General features: G+C 36.7%; 1 protein-coding gene and 1 pseudogene across 4 annotated transcripts in view; both read left to right on the forward strand.

Moving 5' to 3' along the window:
• Positions 1-23,200, forward strand: part of ADAMTS3 (ADAM metallopeptidase with thrombospondin type 1 motif 3) — a 260,534-nt gene that overhangs the window by 171,623 nt on the left and 65,711 nt on the right. For all 4 annotated transcript variants that reach the window (XM_053217261.1, XM_027058162.2, XM_027058163.2 and 1 more), the window contains exon 5: positions 22,389-22,588. In XM_053217261.1, the coding sequence (XP_053073236.1) occupies positions 22,389-22,588 (200 nt within the window). The remainder of the gene's footprint in view (positions 1-22,388; positions 22,589-23,200) is intronic.
• LOC113600987 (uncharacterized) lies at positions 12,702-12,867 on the forward strand (annotated as a pseudogene).

Below are 23,200 nucleotides of genomic sequence, written 5' to 3' on the forward strand. Positions count from 1 at the left end.
TTCAGCACTCTACAACATTGCTTGATTTAAGCTTCATTGTGATTGCCCTATTGGTCACTGTCAGAGAGTAGGAAATACAGGGGGAAAAAAATCCATTGATAGCATAAGGCATTGTCATACAATTGTAGCACATACATGGACTCTTCAGGGATAAATAAAAGCAAAGGCCATCAAGGCAGTCTGAGTGATTCTATCTATAGTCTTACCCTAGTGAAAAAAAGGATTGGACATCCAATCATCCCCCAATGTAAATTAATAAATAAAAATCATCATCCCATGTAAATAACTTGGTGAGATCAGCAAGCTGCAATTGCCATTTCCACATTGGAAGTTGGGATAATGATTTGCCCCATTTTTCTGTCCTCCTCCCCTTAGAATAATTGTCTTTATAATTCTGTAATAAAAAGTAGGCATTAATTATATATAAATTAATCCTAATGATGATAATACTCAGTCTTTCACTGTGGCTTACTAATTTTCTAAGCTTCTCAAAGATAAAAGACTATTTTGTTTTTACTCGTGATGATAATTGATTGATAATGTGTTTGTTGTATTAGAGTGGTAACATGGATGAAGATTGATATAATTGCTAATAGTTAGAGTGTATATTCATTTAATTAACCTTTTAGGTGCTTGGTAGGTAGTATTTCATCAGCATTGCTGTGATATCCTCAATAATGTTATTATTAAACCAAATAAATTATCTGTGTTTCTAGCACCTTCAGATTTAAATGGTATCCAATAGCAATATGGGGGGGGGGTCACGGGAGAAGTAATTGTGTTCTTTCACTGAAAGATTTAGCAACTATGTATGTATTTTTTTCATTTGGCCTTTTCCCCATAGTATATTTCACTATATTTTTTGCTTAATTTTTCATGCTCATGATACTAAATGTTATTAAAATGTTAACTCACTTAATTGGTCTAAATCAAAAGCACAATAGTCTGAATAACTATACATTGTATCTTGAGAAACTCAAAACAATTCACTAAGCTTCATTCATTATTTGTGTGATGGTACCTGGAGGCCCAGGGTGGGTCTCAGGCATGGTATCTCCTTTTCATATTGGTGCAGAAGCAAAAAGTCAGGGGCATTTCCCAAGGCTCATAATATGAATAATACTAACCCGGTTTACTGTTTGACTTTGTTTTGTTTTTTCTTAGTTCCTTATTTAAGACATTATTTTTCCAGCAGTAAAAATTAATTTTGTTGAATTTTATACTTTCTATTTTCTACCATGTTCTCTGCATGGGTTCCTAGTAAGGTTTTGCTCTCTCACGTAAAACAACCACAATGTTCTGATTTTCATCTAGTCACTACCCAATTTAAATTGCAGGTTATTTATTTCTCTCTAGTCTCTTTAGTCTTTGGCAGATTTTTCTCTATTTTTTTTTTTTTACTGTTTTCTCTTTCTCTTTTCTTTTTGTTTCTTTTGGAAAGCTTCTCACCTCTGTCTTTCATTTGCCTAGGTAAATTCACTTTATAATTTCTCTTCTATATTTTAATAGTGCACATTGGCCTTTTAAATGGTTGAATTCCTTTAATCCTGAATTTATGTGTTAGCAGATTCAGATAGCTCTGGTCCAAGTCTGAGTTGTCTCTCATTAAGAAAAAATAATAGTTTACATAGCAACAAGTCATTCTATGCATATAATAATTATTAATTAATATGGAAAGGCATTATTTCAGTTACTTTCCTTCTTTGATTATTTAATAGGTTAATGTTGTTATACTGATGTGACTGAGAAAGATGAAATCTAACTAGCAGATAAAGGATTTATAATAGGACATATATAAAAAGGACATATATAGCTTATTGCTTATTGCATTAAGTTCTATCATCCATACTAATTTCACATAGAGACAAGACATTATATTTTTGAAATAAGCAAATTCACTGAAAATGAATAGTTGATATGATAGTATAGACCAGGATACCATAAATGTATGAGCCAAACCACTTGACCCAGGGTCTCTTGGAGTGCTTCTTGAAATGTAGATTCCAGAGCCTTTTGCAAACCAAGTGCTGTAAAATGTCTGGATGGAGACCCTAAGACTTAGGTGATTCTGATGCACACAAGTGTGCTGCAGAGAAATCTTTTTTTTTTTTTTTCCTCAAGGTTAGCTCAAGTGCCAGCTGGTTTTATTTAAAAACCTATAAAGTATACTAAAGGAGTGTCCAGCATACATAAATACCAGAGCAGTTTATATCATGTCAGGAATATGGAGGGGAGCCCTTGTTGAAGAATGATCTCATAGACATTCTTTGACAAAAATCTGGCAAATGTCCTGTGTACTCTACTAGGCTTACGTTAACCAGACATTCCACCCCCTAGGAACTACATTGTGTGGCTTGATTTAAAGTATTTTGTTATCAAGTCACTTTTTGGGGAGGAAAGAAGGCAGTCTTTGTGGGAGGTCTTTTGGCACTCTTGCATAAATTATTTTGCATCAATTTAGATTGCTATATTACATCCTTCAGAGATTTTTTATGTTCTCCCAAGTTTCATATTTCTGTACTGTGTCAAACAAGGCATTAACATGTGATAGAATAGATTTATGTTGAAAGCTTGTTTTATTTATTGTAGTTTTGTCTTGTTCTATAATACACATACAGTAACATTCAGTCTTAAGCTTTCAGCTCAATTTTTACAAAAGTAACCACTATACATATTGAGTAGTAGAATATGGCCACCATCCCAAACCTTCCCTTGTATGATCTCCTAGGAGATCAAAGGTAATCAAAGGTACCCCATCAAAGGTAACCACCATTCTGAATTCTATTGATACAGTGTATTTTGGCATTTTCATGAAATTAATATATATAATATAAATTGAATCATATAGTATTTATTATTTTTTGTCTGGTTTCTTTAACTTAATATTATTTCTAGGGGTGCCTGAGTGGTTCAGTCAGTTGAGCGTCTGACTTCTGCTCAGGTCCTGATCTCGCGGTTCGTGAGTTCGAGCCCCACATCGGGCTCTGTGCTGACAGCTCAGAGCCTGGAGCCTGCTTTGGATTCTGTGTCCCCCTCACTCTCTGCCCCACCCCTGCTTGTGCGCTGTCTCTCTCTGTCTTTCAAAAATGAATGAACATAGAAAAAATTAAATATTACTTCTAAGAGGTCAATCCACATTGCTGCATGCTGTAGCAATTTGTTCGTTTTTTATTACCCTATACTGTTCTATCACACAAATTTATCGTAATTTATTCATCCAATCTACTTTCTAGTTTTAACTATTATAAACAGCTATGAATATTCTTGTGTGTGTACTATGGTGAATACATATAAGCACTCATTTCTGTTTAGTTTTTACACAAGAGTAGAATTGCTGTGTCTTAGAGTATGCATATATTCAATTTCAGTAGATAATGCAGTGTATGAGAGTTCCAACTGATTCAAGTCCTATCCAATGCTTGGGATTGTCAAGTTTTATTTATTAGATCTAATTTTAGTTATCATAGCAGGTATGTTTTATCTGGCTTTAATTTGTTTTTCCTGATACCTAAACATGTTGAGAAACTTTATATACACCTTTTGGCTGTTAGACTGTTATTTTTGTGAAATGCACAAAATGAACACTTTTAAAATTGCCTGTCTTATTATTATTTTGTAGGAGTATTTATATATTCTGGATATGAATACTTTGTCAGATATGTATTGCAAATATTTTCTCCAACTCTGCAGTTTATTGTCTTTAAGTAATGATCATAGTTTTCAGTGTAGAGGTCTAGCACATCTTAGTTCAATTTGCCTAAGACTTTGATTTTTTATACGCTTTTGAATGGTATTATTTTTTATTGTTGATAAATTTTATTTCTCATCCTTTGCTGTTAATATATAAAATTCAAGTGATATTTTTGGCTTTGTATTCAGTGACCTGCTTAATTCATTTATTAATTCTAATAGCTGATCTGTAGATTCTTTTGGATTTCTAAAAACACAATCATGTTATCTGGAAATAGTGACAGATTTATTTCTCCCATATAAATCATAATTATTTTTTTGTTTTCTTTTCTTGCTTTGTTGAAAAAAAATTTTGCCACTTTGTGCATGTCTACAGATGACTGAGAAAGCACTGCTAATATTAACCTCAGGGTTACAAATAAATTTTGTTGAATAAGAAAATTCACAAATATAAAGGTCTACAAATAATGAGGACTAACTATGTTAGACATATATATGTACATGAACTATAGCATCATGTAATATTATAGTGTATACCTCTGTGTGTATTATAAGATACAATTTATTTAATTGTATGCCTATTCCTGGATGTATAACTTGTCTCCAGTTATTCTTTGGTGTTATTTCTAGAACTATCAGAAACTTCAGTAACATTTATTATGTTTTTTTTTCCCCATTCTTCTACTTTGTGCACACACTGATAGGTTATGATCTGTTTCTATTCCCATTTCTTTAAACTCAAAAAATTTACCTGTTGTCTCACCCACTCAGTTACTTAACAAACATGTATTTATCTCTTAATGTATTCAAGCTCATTGGACTACTTTTTTTAAAAAGCACATTTCCCCAGTTTACAAAAAATGGATGCAATCACTAATTGTTAGGTTTTTTAATCACAAAACTTTTCTACATTCAAGAACCTTTATGTCCCTCTGTCTGCAATACCATGGAGTCAATATAAAAAAAGAATTCCAAAGTAAATAGGATAAGGCAAAATAATTCTCATATAGCATATGCTTCTTGTGTGAGAACAACAGAACTATAACCGATAGTGTGCAATGCATACCTAGCTTTCAGGCTTGTTGTTATGTGCACTTACGTGCTGTGGTGAGTTGTATTATCTATGACTATTCTTTGCTTTACCAAGGACTTACTCCGACATTCATTGAATAAGAGAAAAAACAGCACATAAATTTATCCTTCAAGACTTTTTTTTTTAAGCTTTGGCTTTACAAACATTAGTAGAAAGTCCTCTGGGACTGCTATTAATTAGAGTCAGATGAAATGATCCTTGAACAGGAAACATTTTGATCAGTGCCTTTAAGGATTTTTGGAGATATTTTTTAGTTCAGGTGGACAACATTCCAGGTTGATGAAACAAGTAATATGGCAGAGATGGGTAGACTGTGTAATGACAATTAGGTTAACTCTTCTAGAGAAAAAAATGAAACCAGACTACAATAGGAGATACATAGTTTAGGTCGTGAAAAGTTTGGCCACTGACAAAAGGTTTAGATTTCATGAGGAAGGGAAATTTGACTACCAAAAGCTCTTGTGATAACATTTAAAGGAGATAATTCAAGTGGCCAAACATAGGATAGGTATAGACAGAAAATAGGGAAAGAGAAGAGACCAATACAGAACCTGGGACATGATATTGAATGCGGAATTGTAGATAGAATGGCAAATCTAATATTGTGTAGAAAGAATTACCAGAATTTGGGAATGACCTGTTAAGCAAGCAAAGTAAAAATGACTTCAGAGTTTTGATTGCCTGGAGAGGAGTACGAGAAGAGTGTTGAAGGATGATCATGTTGAGATAAATTAATACTTTAAGAATAATAATAGTGAGAAAGCACTGGAACAGCAATGTAGAAATGTTCTATGACTCAGGATATGTGACTTAAGGATTAAAAAGGTTTTAAAACATGATGACTGGGGTGCCTGGGTGGCTCAGTCGGTTAAGTGTTTAACTCTTGACTCAGCTTAGATCATGATCTCATAGTTTGTGATATCGAGCCCTGCATCGGGCTCTGCCCTGGCAGCACGAAGTCTGCTGGGGATTCTCTCTCTCCTTCTCTTTCTGCCATCCCCTGCTCTTGTTCTTTCTCTCTCTCTCTCAAAATAAATAAAACTGGATGACTGAATGATTTATCCAAGAGAATATGTAAACAAAGGGCTTTGGGTAATTCTCAGCCAATTGGTGAGGAGCACAGGATCCAGCAAAGGACCACCTGAAGAGACATATAGAACACTAAGAGTAGAGAGGAAGGGGTGCCTGCGTGGCTCAGTTGGTTAAACACCTGGCTTCAATTCAGGTCATGAGCTCACAGTCTGTGAGTTCGAGCCCTGTGTCAGGCTCTGTGCCCACAGCTGAGAGCCTGGAGCCTGCTTTGGATTCTGAGTCTCCCTCTCTCTCTGTTCCTCTCCCACTCACGCTTTCTCTCTCTCTCTCTCTCTCTCAAAAATAATTAAACATTAAAAATTTTTTTTAAAAAAGAGTGGAGAGGAATAAAATGTGGATTTGAAAGACTACATTAGTGAAGAGAATGTGTGATGATTCACCCTATTAAAGACAACAAAATGGGCTGGAAATAGAGATAGTGGTCTAGAGACAAGGGAAAAGAAATCCTGATTTGACTCAGGTCAGTTTCTACAAAGAAGCAATAGCACACTGACTGAAGCCCTGAATGGAGAGGGGTAGAGAAGGGAGAGAGTTTGGGGAGGAAAGTTATTATCAAATTGCAAACAAAACAGAGACAAAATATACTTCCAGGGATGTTTTGTCTAAGCAAATGCTTGGACTAGGTCAAGGAGTTTATAAAATATTGTTTAAGAGCACCTGGCGTTAATAGGTAATCAATAAATGTGTGTTAAATGAATGAGTGACTGTCTGATATGCATCCTATGACTTTTGGTGCATTTTCTGACTACTGAAAGTATACTCATAGCGATCTTAGTAAAATAGTTATATGGAAATGTAAGCTAGAAGCCAGGTTGGAAGCAGTTCCTGAGGGCTGCAAGAGAGGAAAAATGGAGGATTAGGCAAACTTCACAAAATTACAGAATCACAAAAGCAAATTTTCGAGGTAGGAGAGGTCTTGCAAATCATTGAATAGCCCAGCCCTCTTACTACACGGCTGTGGATTTGAGGCCCGGTTTTGTTAAATAACTTACCATATATATGTCAAGGTTCAGTTCCAGGAAATTGAAACCACACTAGCTATTTTAAGCATGAAACGATTTAATATAAAGAATTAGGTGTGCATTAAATTGTTGGAAGGTTTGGAGGAGTGGCCTCCAGGTTTAAGCTCCTGGACTAGTTCTCAGAATGATACAGCAGATTGGTCCACCCGGGCAGCCGCTGCTGCGGCCCAGGCCAGGGAGGGGGAGAATGAGGGAGCTGCCACTGGACCTTTGGACTCCAAGGACCAAGACTTCTCCCAGAACAGCAAACTGCCGCTACTGCTCACTATGCACTCTCCTCACAGCCTCCACACGGCCAACAACTAGACCTAGGATGCCTAGACTGTGGTCCCACAGTATCTCCCCAACCACACCTGCCGCTCCTGAATCCAAAACTCACTCTAGCTGACATAACCGAATTCTCACCTGGAATCCTGGCTGCAAGCACGTTGGGACACATAGTTCCCCGCTTCTGCAGATGTCGACAACCCAAGGAGGTTGGAATGGATGTTGACTGCCAAATGATCCTATTCACCATCCCTGTTTGCACACCTAGGAAAGATCACTGCAGCACAGCGTGGAAAGCCTATTATTACAGTCTCTCTGTTGCCATTGAACTGAAGTGCACAAAGGAGAATTCTATAGCTTTAGCCCTCCTTCTAAAAAATCCCATTCTGATATCAAGAGGCCTATAAGTAAGCTGCCCACCTGATTTGTTGTTCAAACTAGGCCACACCTGAGAGTAAAAGAAAACACTGCTCCTATTTATGTCAGGATAACAGGCATGATACTGAACCACCCCAGCAAACTCAGCTCTAAGCCTGTGTGTAAAATATTTAAGGTTCTTCATGATCTCGCTTCAGCTTCCCTTAGTGACCACATCTTTCAACACAAATCTTCACTTACTTTTTGTTCCATCTCCTTTGAAGTTCTCTTCCCCCAATTTCTTTTCTGGTCTGGTGCACGTGTGTCATTGCCTGGAACGGTGCTCTCTATTTCTCCATATATCTAACATCTGTGTGTCTTTTAAAATCCAGCTCAGATATCACCTCCTCTGTTGAAATACTCTCAGATGTCTTCCAGTAGAGTAAGTTGGTTCTCCAGTTACCTACTAACCTTGTATTAAAGTATCTGTTTATATATCTTTCTCCACTGCTATTACACTTTGGCTTCCTCAATGACAAGAACTGAGATTATTCACCTTTTATTCCCAGAGGCTAGGTCAGATTCTATACTTAAAAAGTGCTCAAGAAATGTTTGGAAATAGATGGGTGCAAGGAAGTAAGGAGGAGAGCAAGGAAATAAAGAGAGAGTGAGCAGAGAAAGGAAAAGGGGAGGAAAGGAAGGAAAAGAGGGCAAGAGGGAAAGAGGTAATGAGACTTTGATAATAATCCTAGTGTTTCCATTTTGTGAGGCTTCTTTTTGTATTACCAATCTATTAGATCTTCAAAATTACTGAATGAGTTGAGATGGAATCAACTCACACTCACTTAGAAACAGACTTGTCTGGATTTCCCATCTAATAGTTGAAGAAAATATCGGTATTTATTGGCTTGGATCACAGTCAGTGGTTAAATGTTTTCACTACATCTATGTTAACCCATCAACTATGCCATTCCTTGATTTGAGCTTAACACACAAGTGTTTAGATTTTTTGAATTAAAAATGCAAAAAGACCTCACTTTCCTGTTCATAAGGTGATTTCTTTTTTGAGTGAGCAGTTTTACCCGCTTCTTGAGGCCCTTGTTGATTTTAGGAAATGTCCCACAGTGAGCCCTGATTTAAAAGATTTACTTCTTGCCTTCACCACTGTAACATGACTTCCTGCAGTTCACCCCCAATTTTCTCTCATCTAAATATGGTGTTTTTAAAAACCTAGTTTATAATTCTTTATAAAACTCAGTGCAAAACATTTTCAGTGAATATTTCAAACATTGCGTTCTTTGGACTGTAAGGTGATGCCTATGTTTGCTAAGGTTTTAGTTTTGTTTTTTGTTTTTTATTTCTCTCCATGTTTGTGTTAAGTAACAAGCAGCATTCTGGGCGGTAGGGGATCTACTCTTGGACGTCAGTTTCCTTCTATAAACACATTTACAGTACCTCTTGGCTCAGCCAGCTTTTTTTTTTTTTTTTTGAGGAAAGTGCAGAATTTACTTCATATTGTATGATGCAGTCATGCCTATGGCCATATATTATATCTGATCACATCTATTATGGTTATAGATGAAGAATGCCCACAGTGAGGGGAAAAGGGAAAATTCTAAAGATCACACACACATTCTTCCTAGTTACCCTATCCTGAGGGAAATCCCTCAGTCAGCTTAGGATACATTTCATTTGATCATAACAGGAGTTTTTATATGAAAGTGTAACTATGAAAGTTTCATCTTGGCTAGGAAAATCACAGGTATTATAACCATATGAGATTTTTCTTACTAGCTTAAAAGAAATCATCAGTTCATCATGTATTATTCATCTTGAAAATAAAAGTGAAAATAGGGTTGTAATTAAGACTCCCAAGTCCTTGGCAAAGAATATCCATGAATTTTCCTTGGGTAATTTTTAACATTCTCTCACATAGGTGAACGACACTCCCTGAAGAATCTATAGTTCATTTATTTGTTTCATCAGCCAGCTTTTAATGGGCAGAGGAGTTGACATTGTTTTAGGAGTAAGGTGAACAGAATATACATATTTTTTTGAGATCTACTGAATGCTGCTCAACCTTAAATGTCTCTTGCTTACATATGATATCCTATGTTGCAAGGACATATTCAAGGAGATTTAATGTCTTAGAAGAGTATGATTTCTTTTTTAATTAAAAGAGTGTTGTCAGGGTTTTTACACTGAGCATTTCACTGCTAATTCCACAAGTCCAAGTAAATGTGTGTAGAAAGCTATTTGGGGAAAGCTGAATTGCTAGAGAGAATTCTAAGTCCTATTACAGAGTAACATGCCTATAAATCCAAGTTTCTAAACTACCATATGTTCTTAGCAAAACCAAATTAAGTGAACTTCTGCTCTTGACCACGGTGGAATAACAAAGATTAGATATACTCCCCTGCTTTAAAAAAACAGAAATGAACAAAATATGAAACACCAGTTTGCAAGGTACCAGATACCTGACAGTGAAGGCTAGGGATCCCTAAGAGGTGAGAAACAAATGACGTGGGCCTCAGTGTTACCCCAGTTTACTTCCTAGATGGGTTTTAATCTGAATCTTACGGAAGGACAGCCAGGCTGAGCCTGACAGGCACTTGGAGTGGAGATGCCAGAGCTGAGAGTCTGGGAGATGAAGGTGGCCAGAGTTCACCAAACTGTAAGAAGAGAACTATACGCGGTAGAATTCTGAAGATCTGAAGGGGTTCCCCTCTAGTATTCAGTCAAGTCCTAATCAGCACATATATGTGAGGAAATTATGCAAAGTTGGAAAAGAACCACCTGAGGGGATTAGCGGTAACTGTGGCCGTGCTTCCATGGGGCTGGGAATAATACTTGTTCAAACTCTGCAGACTGGGACATCTCCTAATTGACCTAGCATTAGCTAGTGCACACAGAGAGGGCTTCCCTCAGTAGTGATGAATAATTAGCTCTAGCTGAACATGGCTCTGGTCCTTTCTGATTGATCTTAAAAGCAAGACCTGAGAAAGGACCAAACTATTTTGAGGTAATTTGACTGCATCCAAGAATAAAGCTCAAGAATACTTATAGGAACACAAATACATCCAGCAACCAACAAGGTGAAATTCACTGTGTCAGGCATCTGATCAAAATTAGCAAGTATGCAAAGGAATAGGAAAATACAACCCATAACGATGAGAAAAATCAATCAGTCAAAACTGACCCATAAGTGTCAGAAATGTTAGAAAACAATGCATTAAAACAGCTCTTAAAACTATTTCATATGTTTACAAAAGCAGAAGATATAAAAATACACTCGAGTTTTTTGCTTCCATACGATCAGTACTATGTGGGAGAATGTATAATAGACATGTATTTATATGGCTAAAATGTAAATATAACAATATTTCTTTCCTCTGTGTATTTTATTTGTTAGACTAAGAATAGTTTTATTTTAGCAAATTAGTGTATTTAGTGGAAGTTCACATTAGGAATGGCCCAACAATTTTATCTGAATGCAAAATATGCCATATTATTAAATATAACTTGGATAATGTTATTTTGGTGTTAGGAGTTACACTGTTCCATTCATAGTATTGGATAGCAAATACTGTTCTGTCATAATTTATCTTAAATTTGCAATAATATCTATGTCTTAAAAATATTGATTCTATATGATAGGATTATAAACTTGACCTTTCCATATTTTGGACATTAACCTATTATTGGACATACCATTTGCAAGTATCTTCTGCCATTCAGTAGGTGGTCTTTTTGTTCTGTTGATGGGTTCCTTCACTGTTTAAAAACTTTTTATTTTGGTTAGTCTCAATAGTTTGTTTTTTTGTTTTTGTTTTGTTTTGTTTTGCTTTTGTTTCCTTTTCCTTAGACATATCTAGAAAAATATTGCTATGGTCAATGTCAGAGAAATGACTGCCTGTGTTCTCTTATAGGACTTCTATGGTTTCAGGCCTCACGTTTACGTGTTGAATTCATTTTGAGGTTATTTTTGTGTATGGTGTAAAAAAGTGGTCCAGTTTCATTCTTTTACATGTAGCTGTCCAGTTTTCCCGACATCATTTATTGAAGAGACCGTCTCTTCCCCACTGGATATTCTTGCCTCCTTTGTCATAAATTAACCATAAAAATGTGGGTTTGTTTCTGGGGTCTCTATTCTGTTCCTTTGATCTGTGTGCCTATTTTTGTGTCAGTACCATATTGTTTTCATTGCTTCAGCTTAGCAGTACATCTTGAAATCTGGAATTGTGATACCTCCAGCTTTGTTCTTTCTCAGGATTGCTTTGGCTGTTCAGGGTCTTCTGTGGTTCCATACACATTTTAGTATTATTTGCTCTAGTTCTGTGAAAAATGCTGTTGGTATTTTAATAGGGATTGCATTGAATCTGCAGAATGCTTTGGGTAATACAGACATTTTAACAATATTAATTCTTACAATCCGTGAGTGTGCAATATCTTTCCATTTATCTGCGTTATCTTCAACTGCTTTCATCAGTGTTTTATAATTTCCAGAGTATAGGTCTTTCACCTATGCCTTAACCTTTGGTTAAGTTTATTCCTGGGTATTTTAGTCTTTTTGGTGCAGTTGTAAATGGCGCTGTTTTTGTAAATTTCTCATTCTGTGACTTCATTGTTAGTGTAAAGAAATGCTACTGATTTCTGTGTATTAATTGTGTACCCATAGTTTGTTCTTTTTTATTGATGTGGAGTATAAATAAATCACAGTTTGTTTAAAAAAATAACCTTTCATCTGAACATAAGTTAAAACTGGTCAGTATTATTCAAATGAGCATAGGACTTCAGGTTAAATACATGTAGGTGATCACTTCAATAGTTTAATTTTATGGGTAATGTGCATTTTTCATTCCATGTTTATATAACTCTACTTTGGTAACAATTTATTGGTGGTAGCATAGTATAATTCTGTTGTAACACAATAAAAAGGCATAAAGTGAATTTTTAAACACTTAGGATAAATTCTAGTTGGTGTTGTAGATGCGTAAATACTTAAATAATCTGTATGTCGTTTACCCAATCTTTTATAGGTTGTTTATAAAATATGGAAACATAGATAGTATTTTATTTTTCAGAGAAGAAACCAAAGATGTCCTTGATGATATTATGTACATTTGACTATGCCTCTAGACTTTATGAACACCCTGTGCTCATCTTTAAATGGCAAACGAATTGCTTCTCAGCCACTTAGCTAAGGTCAAGTGTAGTATCTGTTCTTATCAGCTTACATTGTAAATGAGAAGACTATGTCTTATTGTAATAAATTACTAGACTTCTACATTGTCATGAAGCATTTATATCATAATGCAGTTTGTCTTATGGTGTAATGCATTTTTCCATGTAAAATATATTTTAATTGTGAATCATATCATTGACCAAGGATTTAGCAACAATTATAATAATGATCAATCATTTATGATCAAGAAAGCAACTTTAATAATCTAAAATAGGGAAGTCATGGCCCAATGATTAATTATGGAAATTTAGCCAGGAAGAAGATTTTAGTGATCTTCTAGCACAACTCATTTATCTTATAGATAAGGAAACTGAGGCTCAGATAAATTTGGCATCTTTCCCAGATCAAACAAATGAAGCATAGCAGAGCTGGGCCTAGAGCTCTGTTCTCTGTATTATTTTTCTGTTGTTGCATAACAAATCACCAAGAGCTTAGTGATTTAAAACAATAGTCATTTATTAATTCATAGCTCTGTGAATCAGAATCCCAGGTGACTGGACTGGTTTCTGTGCTTAGCTATCACAAGGCCAAAATCAAGGTTCTAGCCAGGGTGAACTCCTGCCTGGAGGTGATGGGAAAGAATCCACTTCCAAACCCATTCACCAAGTTGGCAGAATTCAGGTGCCAGTTGTTGTGGGACTGAGGTCCCCATTTCCTGGCTAGCTGATGGCTGGAGTTCACTGTCAGCAGCTAGATACCTGTCTCTGGTCCTTGCACAGTCTCGCTCCATCATCAAAGCCAACAATGGTATGTCATTTCCTTTTCACAGTTCACATTTTTTACCTTCTCTTCTACAACCAGTCAGGGAAAGGTTTCTACTTTTAATGACTTATGAGATTAGATCAGGCCCACCTGGATAATGCCTTTTATTTTATTTTATTTTGTTTTATTTTTATTTTTTTGATGTTTATTTTTGAGAGAGAGAGAGTCAGAGAGTGAGCAGGGGAGGGGCAGAGAGAGAGGGAGACACAGAATTCCATGCAGGCTCCAGGCTCCAAGCTGTCAGCACAGGGCCTGACACGGGGCTGAAACCCACAGACCACAAGATCATGACCTGAGACAAAGCCGGACAACCTACTGAGCCACCCAGGTGCCCCTATGCCTTTATTTTACATTCAGCTGTGCATATAACATAATCAGAGGAGTGATATTTCCTCATATTCACAGGTTCCATGGATCTTTGTGGGAAACTCTGCCTGGTATATTCCTGAATTTATTGTGATTTTCTCTGTATTATACCATGCAGCCTCATACTAAGAGATCTATAATATAAATATAGATTAAAAGTTTACATTTATGTATAAAAAGCTTATCTATGTATCACGTAAATATAACATTGATATTCATATGGATCATTCTATCACTTTACAAGATCTCTGTCCATTTTCTATCTTTTTCTGAACACCTTTATCTAAAATTGTGCCTTCTTCATTTCACTCTTATTCCCCTTATCCTGTTTGACTTTTCTTACCCTGCTTCATCTTTCTTATCTCTAGAATGTCAGTTCAGTGCAGGCAAGCTCCATGTCTGTTTTGTCTACTGTTATTCTCTCTGTGTTTAGAACAGTGCAGGCCCACGCCCTGTTCTTTAAATATTTATTGGAAATATTATGGCAAATGTTAATATTTATAGGTTGGCTATAATGACTTGTTTAATTTTTATTAACTGGTTCCAGATGGAAAAAAATTACTATGCTCAAATAGGGTTCCGGGGAAGTCTTAAGTGAAGAAATCGCACATAGGAGGCATCTGGTAGACATAATTTGAGCTTTGAAATTGGCATCTGTGAAATGGAATTCTCTCTCTCCTTTGAGCTTACTTAGAAAACTAATTTCTAGCAGTGTCAGATTGCTAGAATGCGCTCCAGTATACTGAGTGTGGGGACTCCTTCCTCTACTCCTGGATTTAGTAGAGGTCAGCTACACAACCAGAAGTAAGAGGGATTATGATTTAGTCAAAAAGAAAAGAGAGATGGTAATTAAAATGCTATTCAATGTACAGAGGGATAATATTTGGAAATTAAAAAACTGTCCTGTCTTTCAAAGTTAAGTTTTAGCTGAGTAAGAGCAACAGAAGAAACAAACTAGGAAACAGATCACTGGTAGCAAAGCCCTTAATTTCAAGTGAGATAAAGAGAATAAAATAATTAATTTTGGAGATTAAACAGAACATGTCAACCTTTTCAAATGATGATGTAGCCTAAGAATAGTTTATTAAAGAAGAGTGGGAAGGAAAATGAGGACAAGTGATGACTCTAGTAGGAAGCATATAGATGGGTTTATTTATCAAGGTTCATTTAGTTTCAGTTGTTAGGAACTAACATCAAACAATTGTAAGCAAAAACAATTTTTTTTTTAATTAGTAAGAGAGAAAATGAGGTGGCAATAGTTCATTGACTCATGAAATTGAAAAGACCAAGGTTTTAAGAATGGTTGAATTCAGTGGCTGAAAGTCATCAATGGAACGTTAAACTCTTCTCTCCATTAGTAATCTTCCCTTTCCTCTTCTTGCATTAAATTTAGGTCAACAACTATCCCTGTGCTAGTCCCAAGCAGCCTCCATATTTTATTCTTCCAGTTTCAAGCTTACTAGAAGGAATTTCTCTTTCCTAGTAACTACAAATAAAATAATCCTAGGTCGTAGTTTAATTGGTATGATTTAGACCATTTACCCATCCATTAACCAATCACTAGAGTCAAGGAAACGGAATATAGTACTTGTCCATGCCTGCATCAATGCCCACTGCTAGCGCTGAGTACATAGGGGTGGAGTGGGTGGGCATAAATCTGTATAACTATGTGGACCTCTTGGAGAAAGATAGATTCTCCCACTCCTAGAATTGCCAGATTTCGCAGATAAAAATACAGGATTCTCATTTAAATTTGAATTTCAGGTAAACATTGAATAAGTTTTTAGTATTAGTTACATCCCATGTGATATTTGGGACATACCTATATTTTAAAAAGTGTTGTTTGTATGGAATTTGAATTTAACAGAATATACTGTATTTTGTCTGACAACTCTGCCCACACACAGACATTTCAGTGATTTATTCAAGAAACAGTTGGAATGGGCTAGGCAATCCACAATGATGAGTGTCCCCTACCATGGGAGTAGTGAAGGGCTGTACCTTTCATGAGAATGCAGAAGTGATCTCCAGGCAAAAAGGTAAGGGAAATGAAACACAACCTGCATTAATACAAACAAAGATAGAATAAAAGAGCCCACCGGAAGATTGTTACTAGGAAATGTAGGAAGAGGAGGATCTGAAAGGGAGAATTCGGCAATGTGGGTTGCCTGTATGACATCTGTTTCCCTCTCTTGTTTTATTTCAAGGCCTTCTCCCTTGATCTTCAGTGAAGGCCAGCCTTGGGTACAGGGGTTGACTTCTGATTGGACTAAGACTTATGTGGGGTTCTGTTCCTCTTATCTGTGAATGATTTTTACATGGGCATGTGACTCAATTCTGGCCACTGAAGCATATCGTTAAATGTACTGAGCTTCTAGGAAAGATTTTTGCCTACTCCTCAGAAAGATGTGCACGAAGATACAATTTTTTGTACCTGGCTCTGATGCTGGAATTGGTGCTGCGAATTTGAAATAATGGAAGAAACCAATCTGGAGACAAAGTTTATACACCAAGAATGACTGAATATGAGAAGATGGAAAGTGCCTACTTGATGATCTGTCAATAAACTAACTCAGGAATCCCCTGACCTCTGGGACTCTTGTAAGGCCAACAAATATGCTTCCTGATTGCTTAAAACACTTTAAAGTTTTATTTGCAGCTTGAAACATTTTAACTGACATACAGGAGATTCATGCTAAAAGTCACAATTTTTTATGTATTGGAGGTGACTTTTCTGTTCTGTTTGTTTGCTAATGGCCATAAACTAAAATCATGAAAATCTTTTTGTTTTCACTTAAAAGGTAAGATGTTTTCCATTTAAAAAAAAGGCTGTATGCTCTCCCTTAAAGTTGTCAGTGAAAACAAAAGCAAACATGTACTTTAGAATTAGAACTTATGGGGAAAAGAAATCACGGAAACTAATATTCATTCCATGGTAATGTCTCTCTCTCCCTTTTTTTTAAAAGCAACAGTTACTTAATGAAACTTCAGAATTGACATCATAAATTGGCATGAATCTAGTTCTTTGAACTGTCATTATGGAATTTCCTAGTTGGTGAAGGATTCAGCTGCTTTTCACAGAAATATTTTATATCTTGGTGGAATGATGCCCCCCATATACAGAGATGCTGTTAGTGTGTCTTTTTAGGAATTATAAAAATATAACTTTTTAAAAAAGATGTCAATGGGAAAATCACTACTGGATGTTGTAAACAGGTCAACACAATACAATTCCTCTCTGCTTCTGATGTTAACATATGACAGTTGTTGAATTTTATGCCTATTTTTAGCTCTGATCTTAGGATCTCCACCTACTATTGGAAAATCCAGCTTGTAGCATCCCAGTCACTTCATTTTTACAACCGTATTCTGTTCATGAAGAATGTTAAATTTATACATACAGAATCATTCTATATTTATGGTTACTGTGAAATATTTTCTTCCTCATTTTCTGAAGTAGATGCGCTGTAAAGAAAGCTGGGTGAACCTTAGTTTCTCATCCACTTATTCACATAAATATTGACTGTCATTCCCAAATGGAGCAGGGAAGCATGAGGAATTTACATAATAAAATTATCATCAGTGTCCTATCTCTTAGGACTAGATTCAGTGACATACAAAAGAAAACTCAAACTTGGCCTAAGCATGATGGAAGGGCTCTCCCCCATGTGTAATAAAGGCTGATGCTAGGCAGTCCAGGGCTGGGATGCCAGCTCCATAGTCGTTGTGGGGTCAGATCTCTTTTTTATAGCTACCCTTTCATACTAAGCACATGCCTTGAGTGTAGGGCTACTTCATAGAACGCCTGACATCGTGTCTACATTGCAGGAAGCAGGAAGGAATACTGAGTAAAGAACCAAAAGGTCTAATCTACCAAGATGAATCACATTCCTTTGAGGAGCCTTGGGGGAAGCCTTTCATACCAGCCATTTTAAGCCACTGAAGTATAAGCAATACTTCTGCTTATATCTCATTGAATTATTCTTAGTCACATGTGGTCCTTTGTGCCAAGAGAGACTAGGAGTGACTTTTAGCTGGGTTCATTACCACCTCAAATAAAATTAACATTCTTCTCCGTAGGGAGGAGAGATTGGATAGAGAAGAGATGATTCTATCACAGTCTGACACCGTATGCTTGAGATTACTTTTTAACCCCTAATGTAGTTGTATCAGATTCAGAACTTGATCAGAACTTGTACTTTTCTAATTTTGCCTTTGTCTCCTGACGTTTTTTAGACTATAGAATTTCTTTTGGGGTGGGAGTAACTTCACCAATCTACACTTAGATTTCCTGCAAATATGATTAGGTATGTAGATATGCCATATTCCATCCTGAAAATGTCTTAAGCTGAAGTGTTCATAATCAGCAAAACAACCTATATTCTCCTTTATCTGTTTGGTAAATTCAAAGTACTGATTTAACACTAATAATCCTATCTTCAACACTAAAAATAACTATATTTATTTTGCCTTAGTTGGTCACCTATGCATCCCCAAATATTATATATCTTCAGTAACATAGGCTTTGTAGTAAAATTACTTTGTTGAAAGTTCACATACAATAATTGGGAAGGTAGGGAGTACAAAAAGGGGTAAAATCAAAATGTTCCCAAAATGTTAATTAATTCATATCAATAACTTGAAAGGTAAGTTGCAAAAACGTTTGAAAAAGTGAAACTCACTCACTCTAAGTACTAAGAAGGACTGACTTTGTTATTTCTGGGAAACTTGAGAGGTACTATGAGCATCCCTTTTCTGGAATGAAGCACACTGTACCTACTGCAGGGCCTTATTTATTTATTCATCTTAAAAATGTCCAGTCTTTCCACTGATTCTGTTATCACATCCATCATTATCTGCTGTCCAACTCAGCTACAGCCATTCCAGTCACCTTGGATGCACTTACTTAAGAGGATGCCAACAGGGTGCCACCACAGATCCAATTTGCTACTCCCAATGCAAAATGTAACTATGCTTTCCCTTCCTGAACTTGCCTATTGCCTTCTCTGTGATTCTTCTCACCCCTTTTTGCAGTAAACAGATCTGATGGGTGTTGTGAGTGTGGACATGATTAGCATGATGCTCACCTTTAATTTTTCCTGTTCCTGTATTTCATGGGGTACAGAAATAATGTAGAATTAGACACAGAGGCATCTTAAATTTTGCCAAAGCATGTGTCAGCTTTTAAACTCAGAAGCTTTCTAAAGGTGTAAGCTATTACCCACAGGTATGTTCTGTATCCTGCCTAGATCTGCTTAAACTAGAGATTGTGTGATTCCAGCCTATATAATGGTTTGTGACTACATGATACAAACTCAGCTCCACTCTGAATATAATCGAGTACGACTTTGTGGTTCCCAGAGTTGACACCTACGGACGTGTCAACTGGTTCTTTAGCTTCTCAGGGTCTGCTATGTGTGAGTACTCAATAAATACGCATTGAGTGAAAATCAGCACCATCTATAAGCAGACTGTGTCCAGTTTTGCGTTAGGTTTTTTAATCTACTAAACAAGTTTGTCCCATTGGGGGTCATCCTAATTTACCTGAAAGTAAACGTTCTAGATTCTTTTCTCCTTGTACCAACGTTATGCTTTTTGGGAAATATTGTTACCCTTATTCTTTCTAAAGTTATTAGCAGTTCAGATTTCCCTTCACTAATTCTAATTTTTTTTCTGACCTCTATTTAAAAAAACACTATATCTATTTGATTTGTCATATATAAATAAAATGTAGAAAGCTATAAAAGGTGTAGGAGACTTCTCTTAATGGGAAATCATAATCATCATCACGATAGTAGTAACAGTGAATGCTATTTGTTGAGCACTTACGTCTAAGCACTGTACACGGTGCCTTTATTATAATCGTCCCTTCATAGCAACTCTGCAGATTAGGTATTATCCCATTTTACAGATGAGGAAAGTGAGATTTAGAGAGGCTAGGCATCTTAACTAAATTTACATTGCTAGGATATGACATTGCCAGGATTTGGAGCCAGGTATGTCTGATTACAACGCCCATGACAGTTACCTTACAGAGTGGACATGCTGGGAAAATTTCTTTGTGAGTGAAGATATTTCACAGCCTCAGAATTGTCTGTAATTAATGCTGGTGTATATGGATAAAAAATGCCAGAAATTATTCCCCTGTCTTTCTTTGAAACATTTGACGGTACTCACTTTAGGAATCATAGAAAGAGCACTTTCTATGGGGGGGGAATAGGGACAGGAGTATTCTTGACCGAATCAAGGCAATGGTTAAAAGAAAAAGGCTTCCTTCTTCCTTTCCAGGTTCCTCATGCAATGGAAAAAGAGATTCTCTTCTCTTACCAGAAAACCACCTATTTAAGGAGGGATTCAAAGGCCAAACCAAAGGTGTATGAGAGCAGAATGAACTGTCTTTCTGAAATAAGTATTCAGCCTTCTCCATTCATGCATCAGACTTAATGATATGATGACATTGCTACTATATTTGCATTGGACACTGTCACTGGCTGTTCTGCCAAAAAGAGCCATTTTTAGAACTGGGAGCTCGTGTATGAGTTTCCTGTTTGTACACTAGGTATCACAACCTTTCACTTTCTCAAGTGTGTGAAAGGCTTGAGGTTGAATTAGGTAAAGCTGTTTGCAGGTGTAGTCTCTTGCCCTCAATGTGGGTTACAGTGCTTAAAAACAACTTTTGAGGAAAACTTTCTGTTTGATGTGGATGGCGGTGAGAGCTATTTATGTATTGTGGAGTCAGTGTGATTCCCCGATGAGAAGAAAATTCCCAGCTAATGATCTAGCATTTGGGTTTGGGTCAAAGTGAATTACAGTATGGCTTTCAAACCTCAGTAGTCCCTTGCCCATCCTTGCAAGGGAGAGTTCTGGTGTATCTGTGTGTTTTTTAATAGTGGAAAGGGTGTGAGTAAAATCTGTACTTCTACAACTTCTAATCCCATGTGTCTAGGACTTGGTCATCAATCTTCCCGGCCAAGAGACACCTTTTTTTTTCCCCCTTCAACCTTACTAAAACCACAAAGGTGGAGAGGAAAATGCCTATTTGTTAATGTCAGACACCGATTCAAATGGCTTACAGGCCCTAGTGAAGCATGAAGTAAGACTCCCATGAGTCAGAACTGGTTCTTTCAAACTTGTTTTTAGGTATGGGGTTGTTATAGGCATCAGGGCAGTTTGTAAAATAAAATCCTTTCCAGCTTATATATATTTGAAATGGAAATGAATTTTGCTTTCAGTTTCGTACCAGCAGTTTTGGAAAATATCTTTTGTTTTGGCTTCCAAGTGATAAATTTTATTTTTCATTTCACAAAAACATTTTTCTTCACCAAAAGTATGGTAAGCTGAAAGTAGATAAACAAGATAACTAGAAATTGAGAATGCCTCTCTCATTCTCTTTCTAGATAGATAGATAGATAGATGTATATGGATATTTGTGTGTGTCTCTCTTTCATGTGTGTGTATGAGAGAGAGAGAGAGATTTATTTGGAAAATAAAAAAAAATAGCTTCAACTGTATTAAATAAAAAAATGTTTATTATTTTATTTTTCTTTGGATGAAGGTATTTTCTGATTGACTTCTTAGTTTGGTGTCTCACAGAGGCACATATATAGCTGTTGAAGTGACCTGCTATCTAGATGATGCCCAGTACAAATGTGGAGACCTGTAGTGTCTCTCTAGCATCATTCACTAGAAAACCATCCGCATAAGAAATAAAGTAATATATTGTGACTAATAGTTGTAGCACCAGATGCTCTTGTGTTGCCATGCTCTAATTTGGTTTTTAAGTTAAGGCTACTGGTAAAAGGAGTAATTTAAATTTACATGATACAGGGGCAACTGGGTGACTCAACTGGTTAGGCGACTGACTTCCAGCCCAGGTCATGATCTCATGGTTCCTGAGTTCGAGCTCCGCATCGGGCTCTGTGCTGACAGCTCAGAGCCTAGGGCCTGCTTCCGATTCTGTGTCTCCCTCTCTCTGCACCTCCCCTGCTCATGCTCTGTCTCTCTCTGCCTCTCAAAAAATAAATAAATGTTAAAAAAAAAAAAAATTAAATTTACGTGATACAGATTCCATCCCTCCAGCCTAGGATTATAGGGACTTAAATTAATCACTCTAAACTTATCAACACATGATTTTTTCGTTTATCATCTCCATGTATTTAATAACTACTTGACAACTGCTCTGTCTGTATCCCCACTTTCTTTGCTCTGCACTGATGATGCAGCTAGAGGAAGACTAAACTACACCCTCTTCTCGTCTGGAACATTCAGTGTGGCCATGGCGCTTCCCGTACAATAATATTACTTTACCCTCGGTGTTGCTATTCCATGTTGAATCAGCACAGTCTGTCTGCTCGTATGCATGTGTACGTTCTGTAAAGCAGCATCTTAGTGACTGGAGTATAGTGACCCCCTAGACGATTCCTTTTTTGTAAAAAGCTGTTAGAAGTCCCGTCGGGGAAGCTGAAATGCCTGAGTTCCTTTTGTTTCTTAATAGAGTCGGATCTGGAAGGCCTTGACGATGTAGATACTATTTCCAGCAGCATTGAGCAGCAGCTGAAGGAAGCAGCGAGGCGCCGCAGACACGCGGGAGAGAACGATTACAACATTGAGGTGCTGCTGGGGGTGGACGACTCCGTGGTCCGCTTCCATGGCAAAGAGCACGTCCAAAACTACCTCCTCACCCTGATGAACATTGTGAGTAGCGACTCCTCTCTGAGGTTTTTTGATCTTTTAATTCACTTCTGTTCTATTCGCGTCTTTTGGCAGCCTATGTGAGGACTCCCACGACCGTGCCCCACATCCCAAATGTGGACATAACTGCATTAGATTCAGATCTTGATCTCTGGATTTAACATACAAGAATGCAGACATGAAGGAAGCATGAAACGAAATTTTCTTTTGGGTAATTGGCTAGTTTTCCATTGTCATCAAGGGGAAATCATAAATTTAAACAGTTATAATAAGATGGAACTATACCATGAATTGTGATTCTCATTTTGTTTTGAGGATAATCAAAACTCTCATGACTTTGTCCACCTGCCTTGATCTGGTCCACGAAGGATGAAATAGCATCAGTTTGTATCCTAGGTGGATACTTGTTGCTAGAGCTTTTGAATAAGAGTGGTATTTTTCAACATTATACAAACCGAAGGTAATATATGTACAAGCATGGTCAACCCTTGGCTGCACCACAGTAATAAAGAGCTCTTTAAATTTTTCCTTTATTTCTCCTTTATGAGACTTAATCATAACGCAGAGGAAATTTAGTCCACATCCTAAAACTGGGATTCTCTTTTTCCTTGTGAA

The sequence above is a fragment of the Acinonyx jubatus genome, chromosome B1, assembly GCF_027475565.1.
Source record: "Acinonyx jubatus isolate Ajub_Pintada_27869175 chromosome B1, VMU_Ajub_asm_v1.0, whole genome shotgun sequence".
NCBI lineage: Eukaryota > Metazoa > Chordata > Mammalia > Carnivora > Felidae > Acinonyx > Acinonyx jubatus.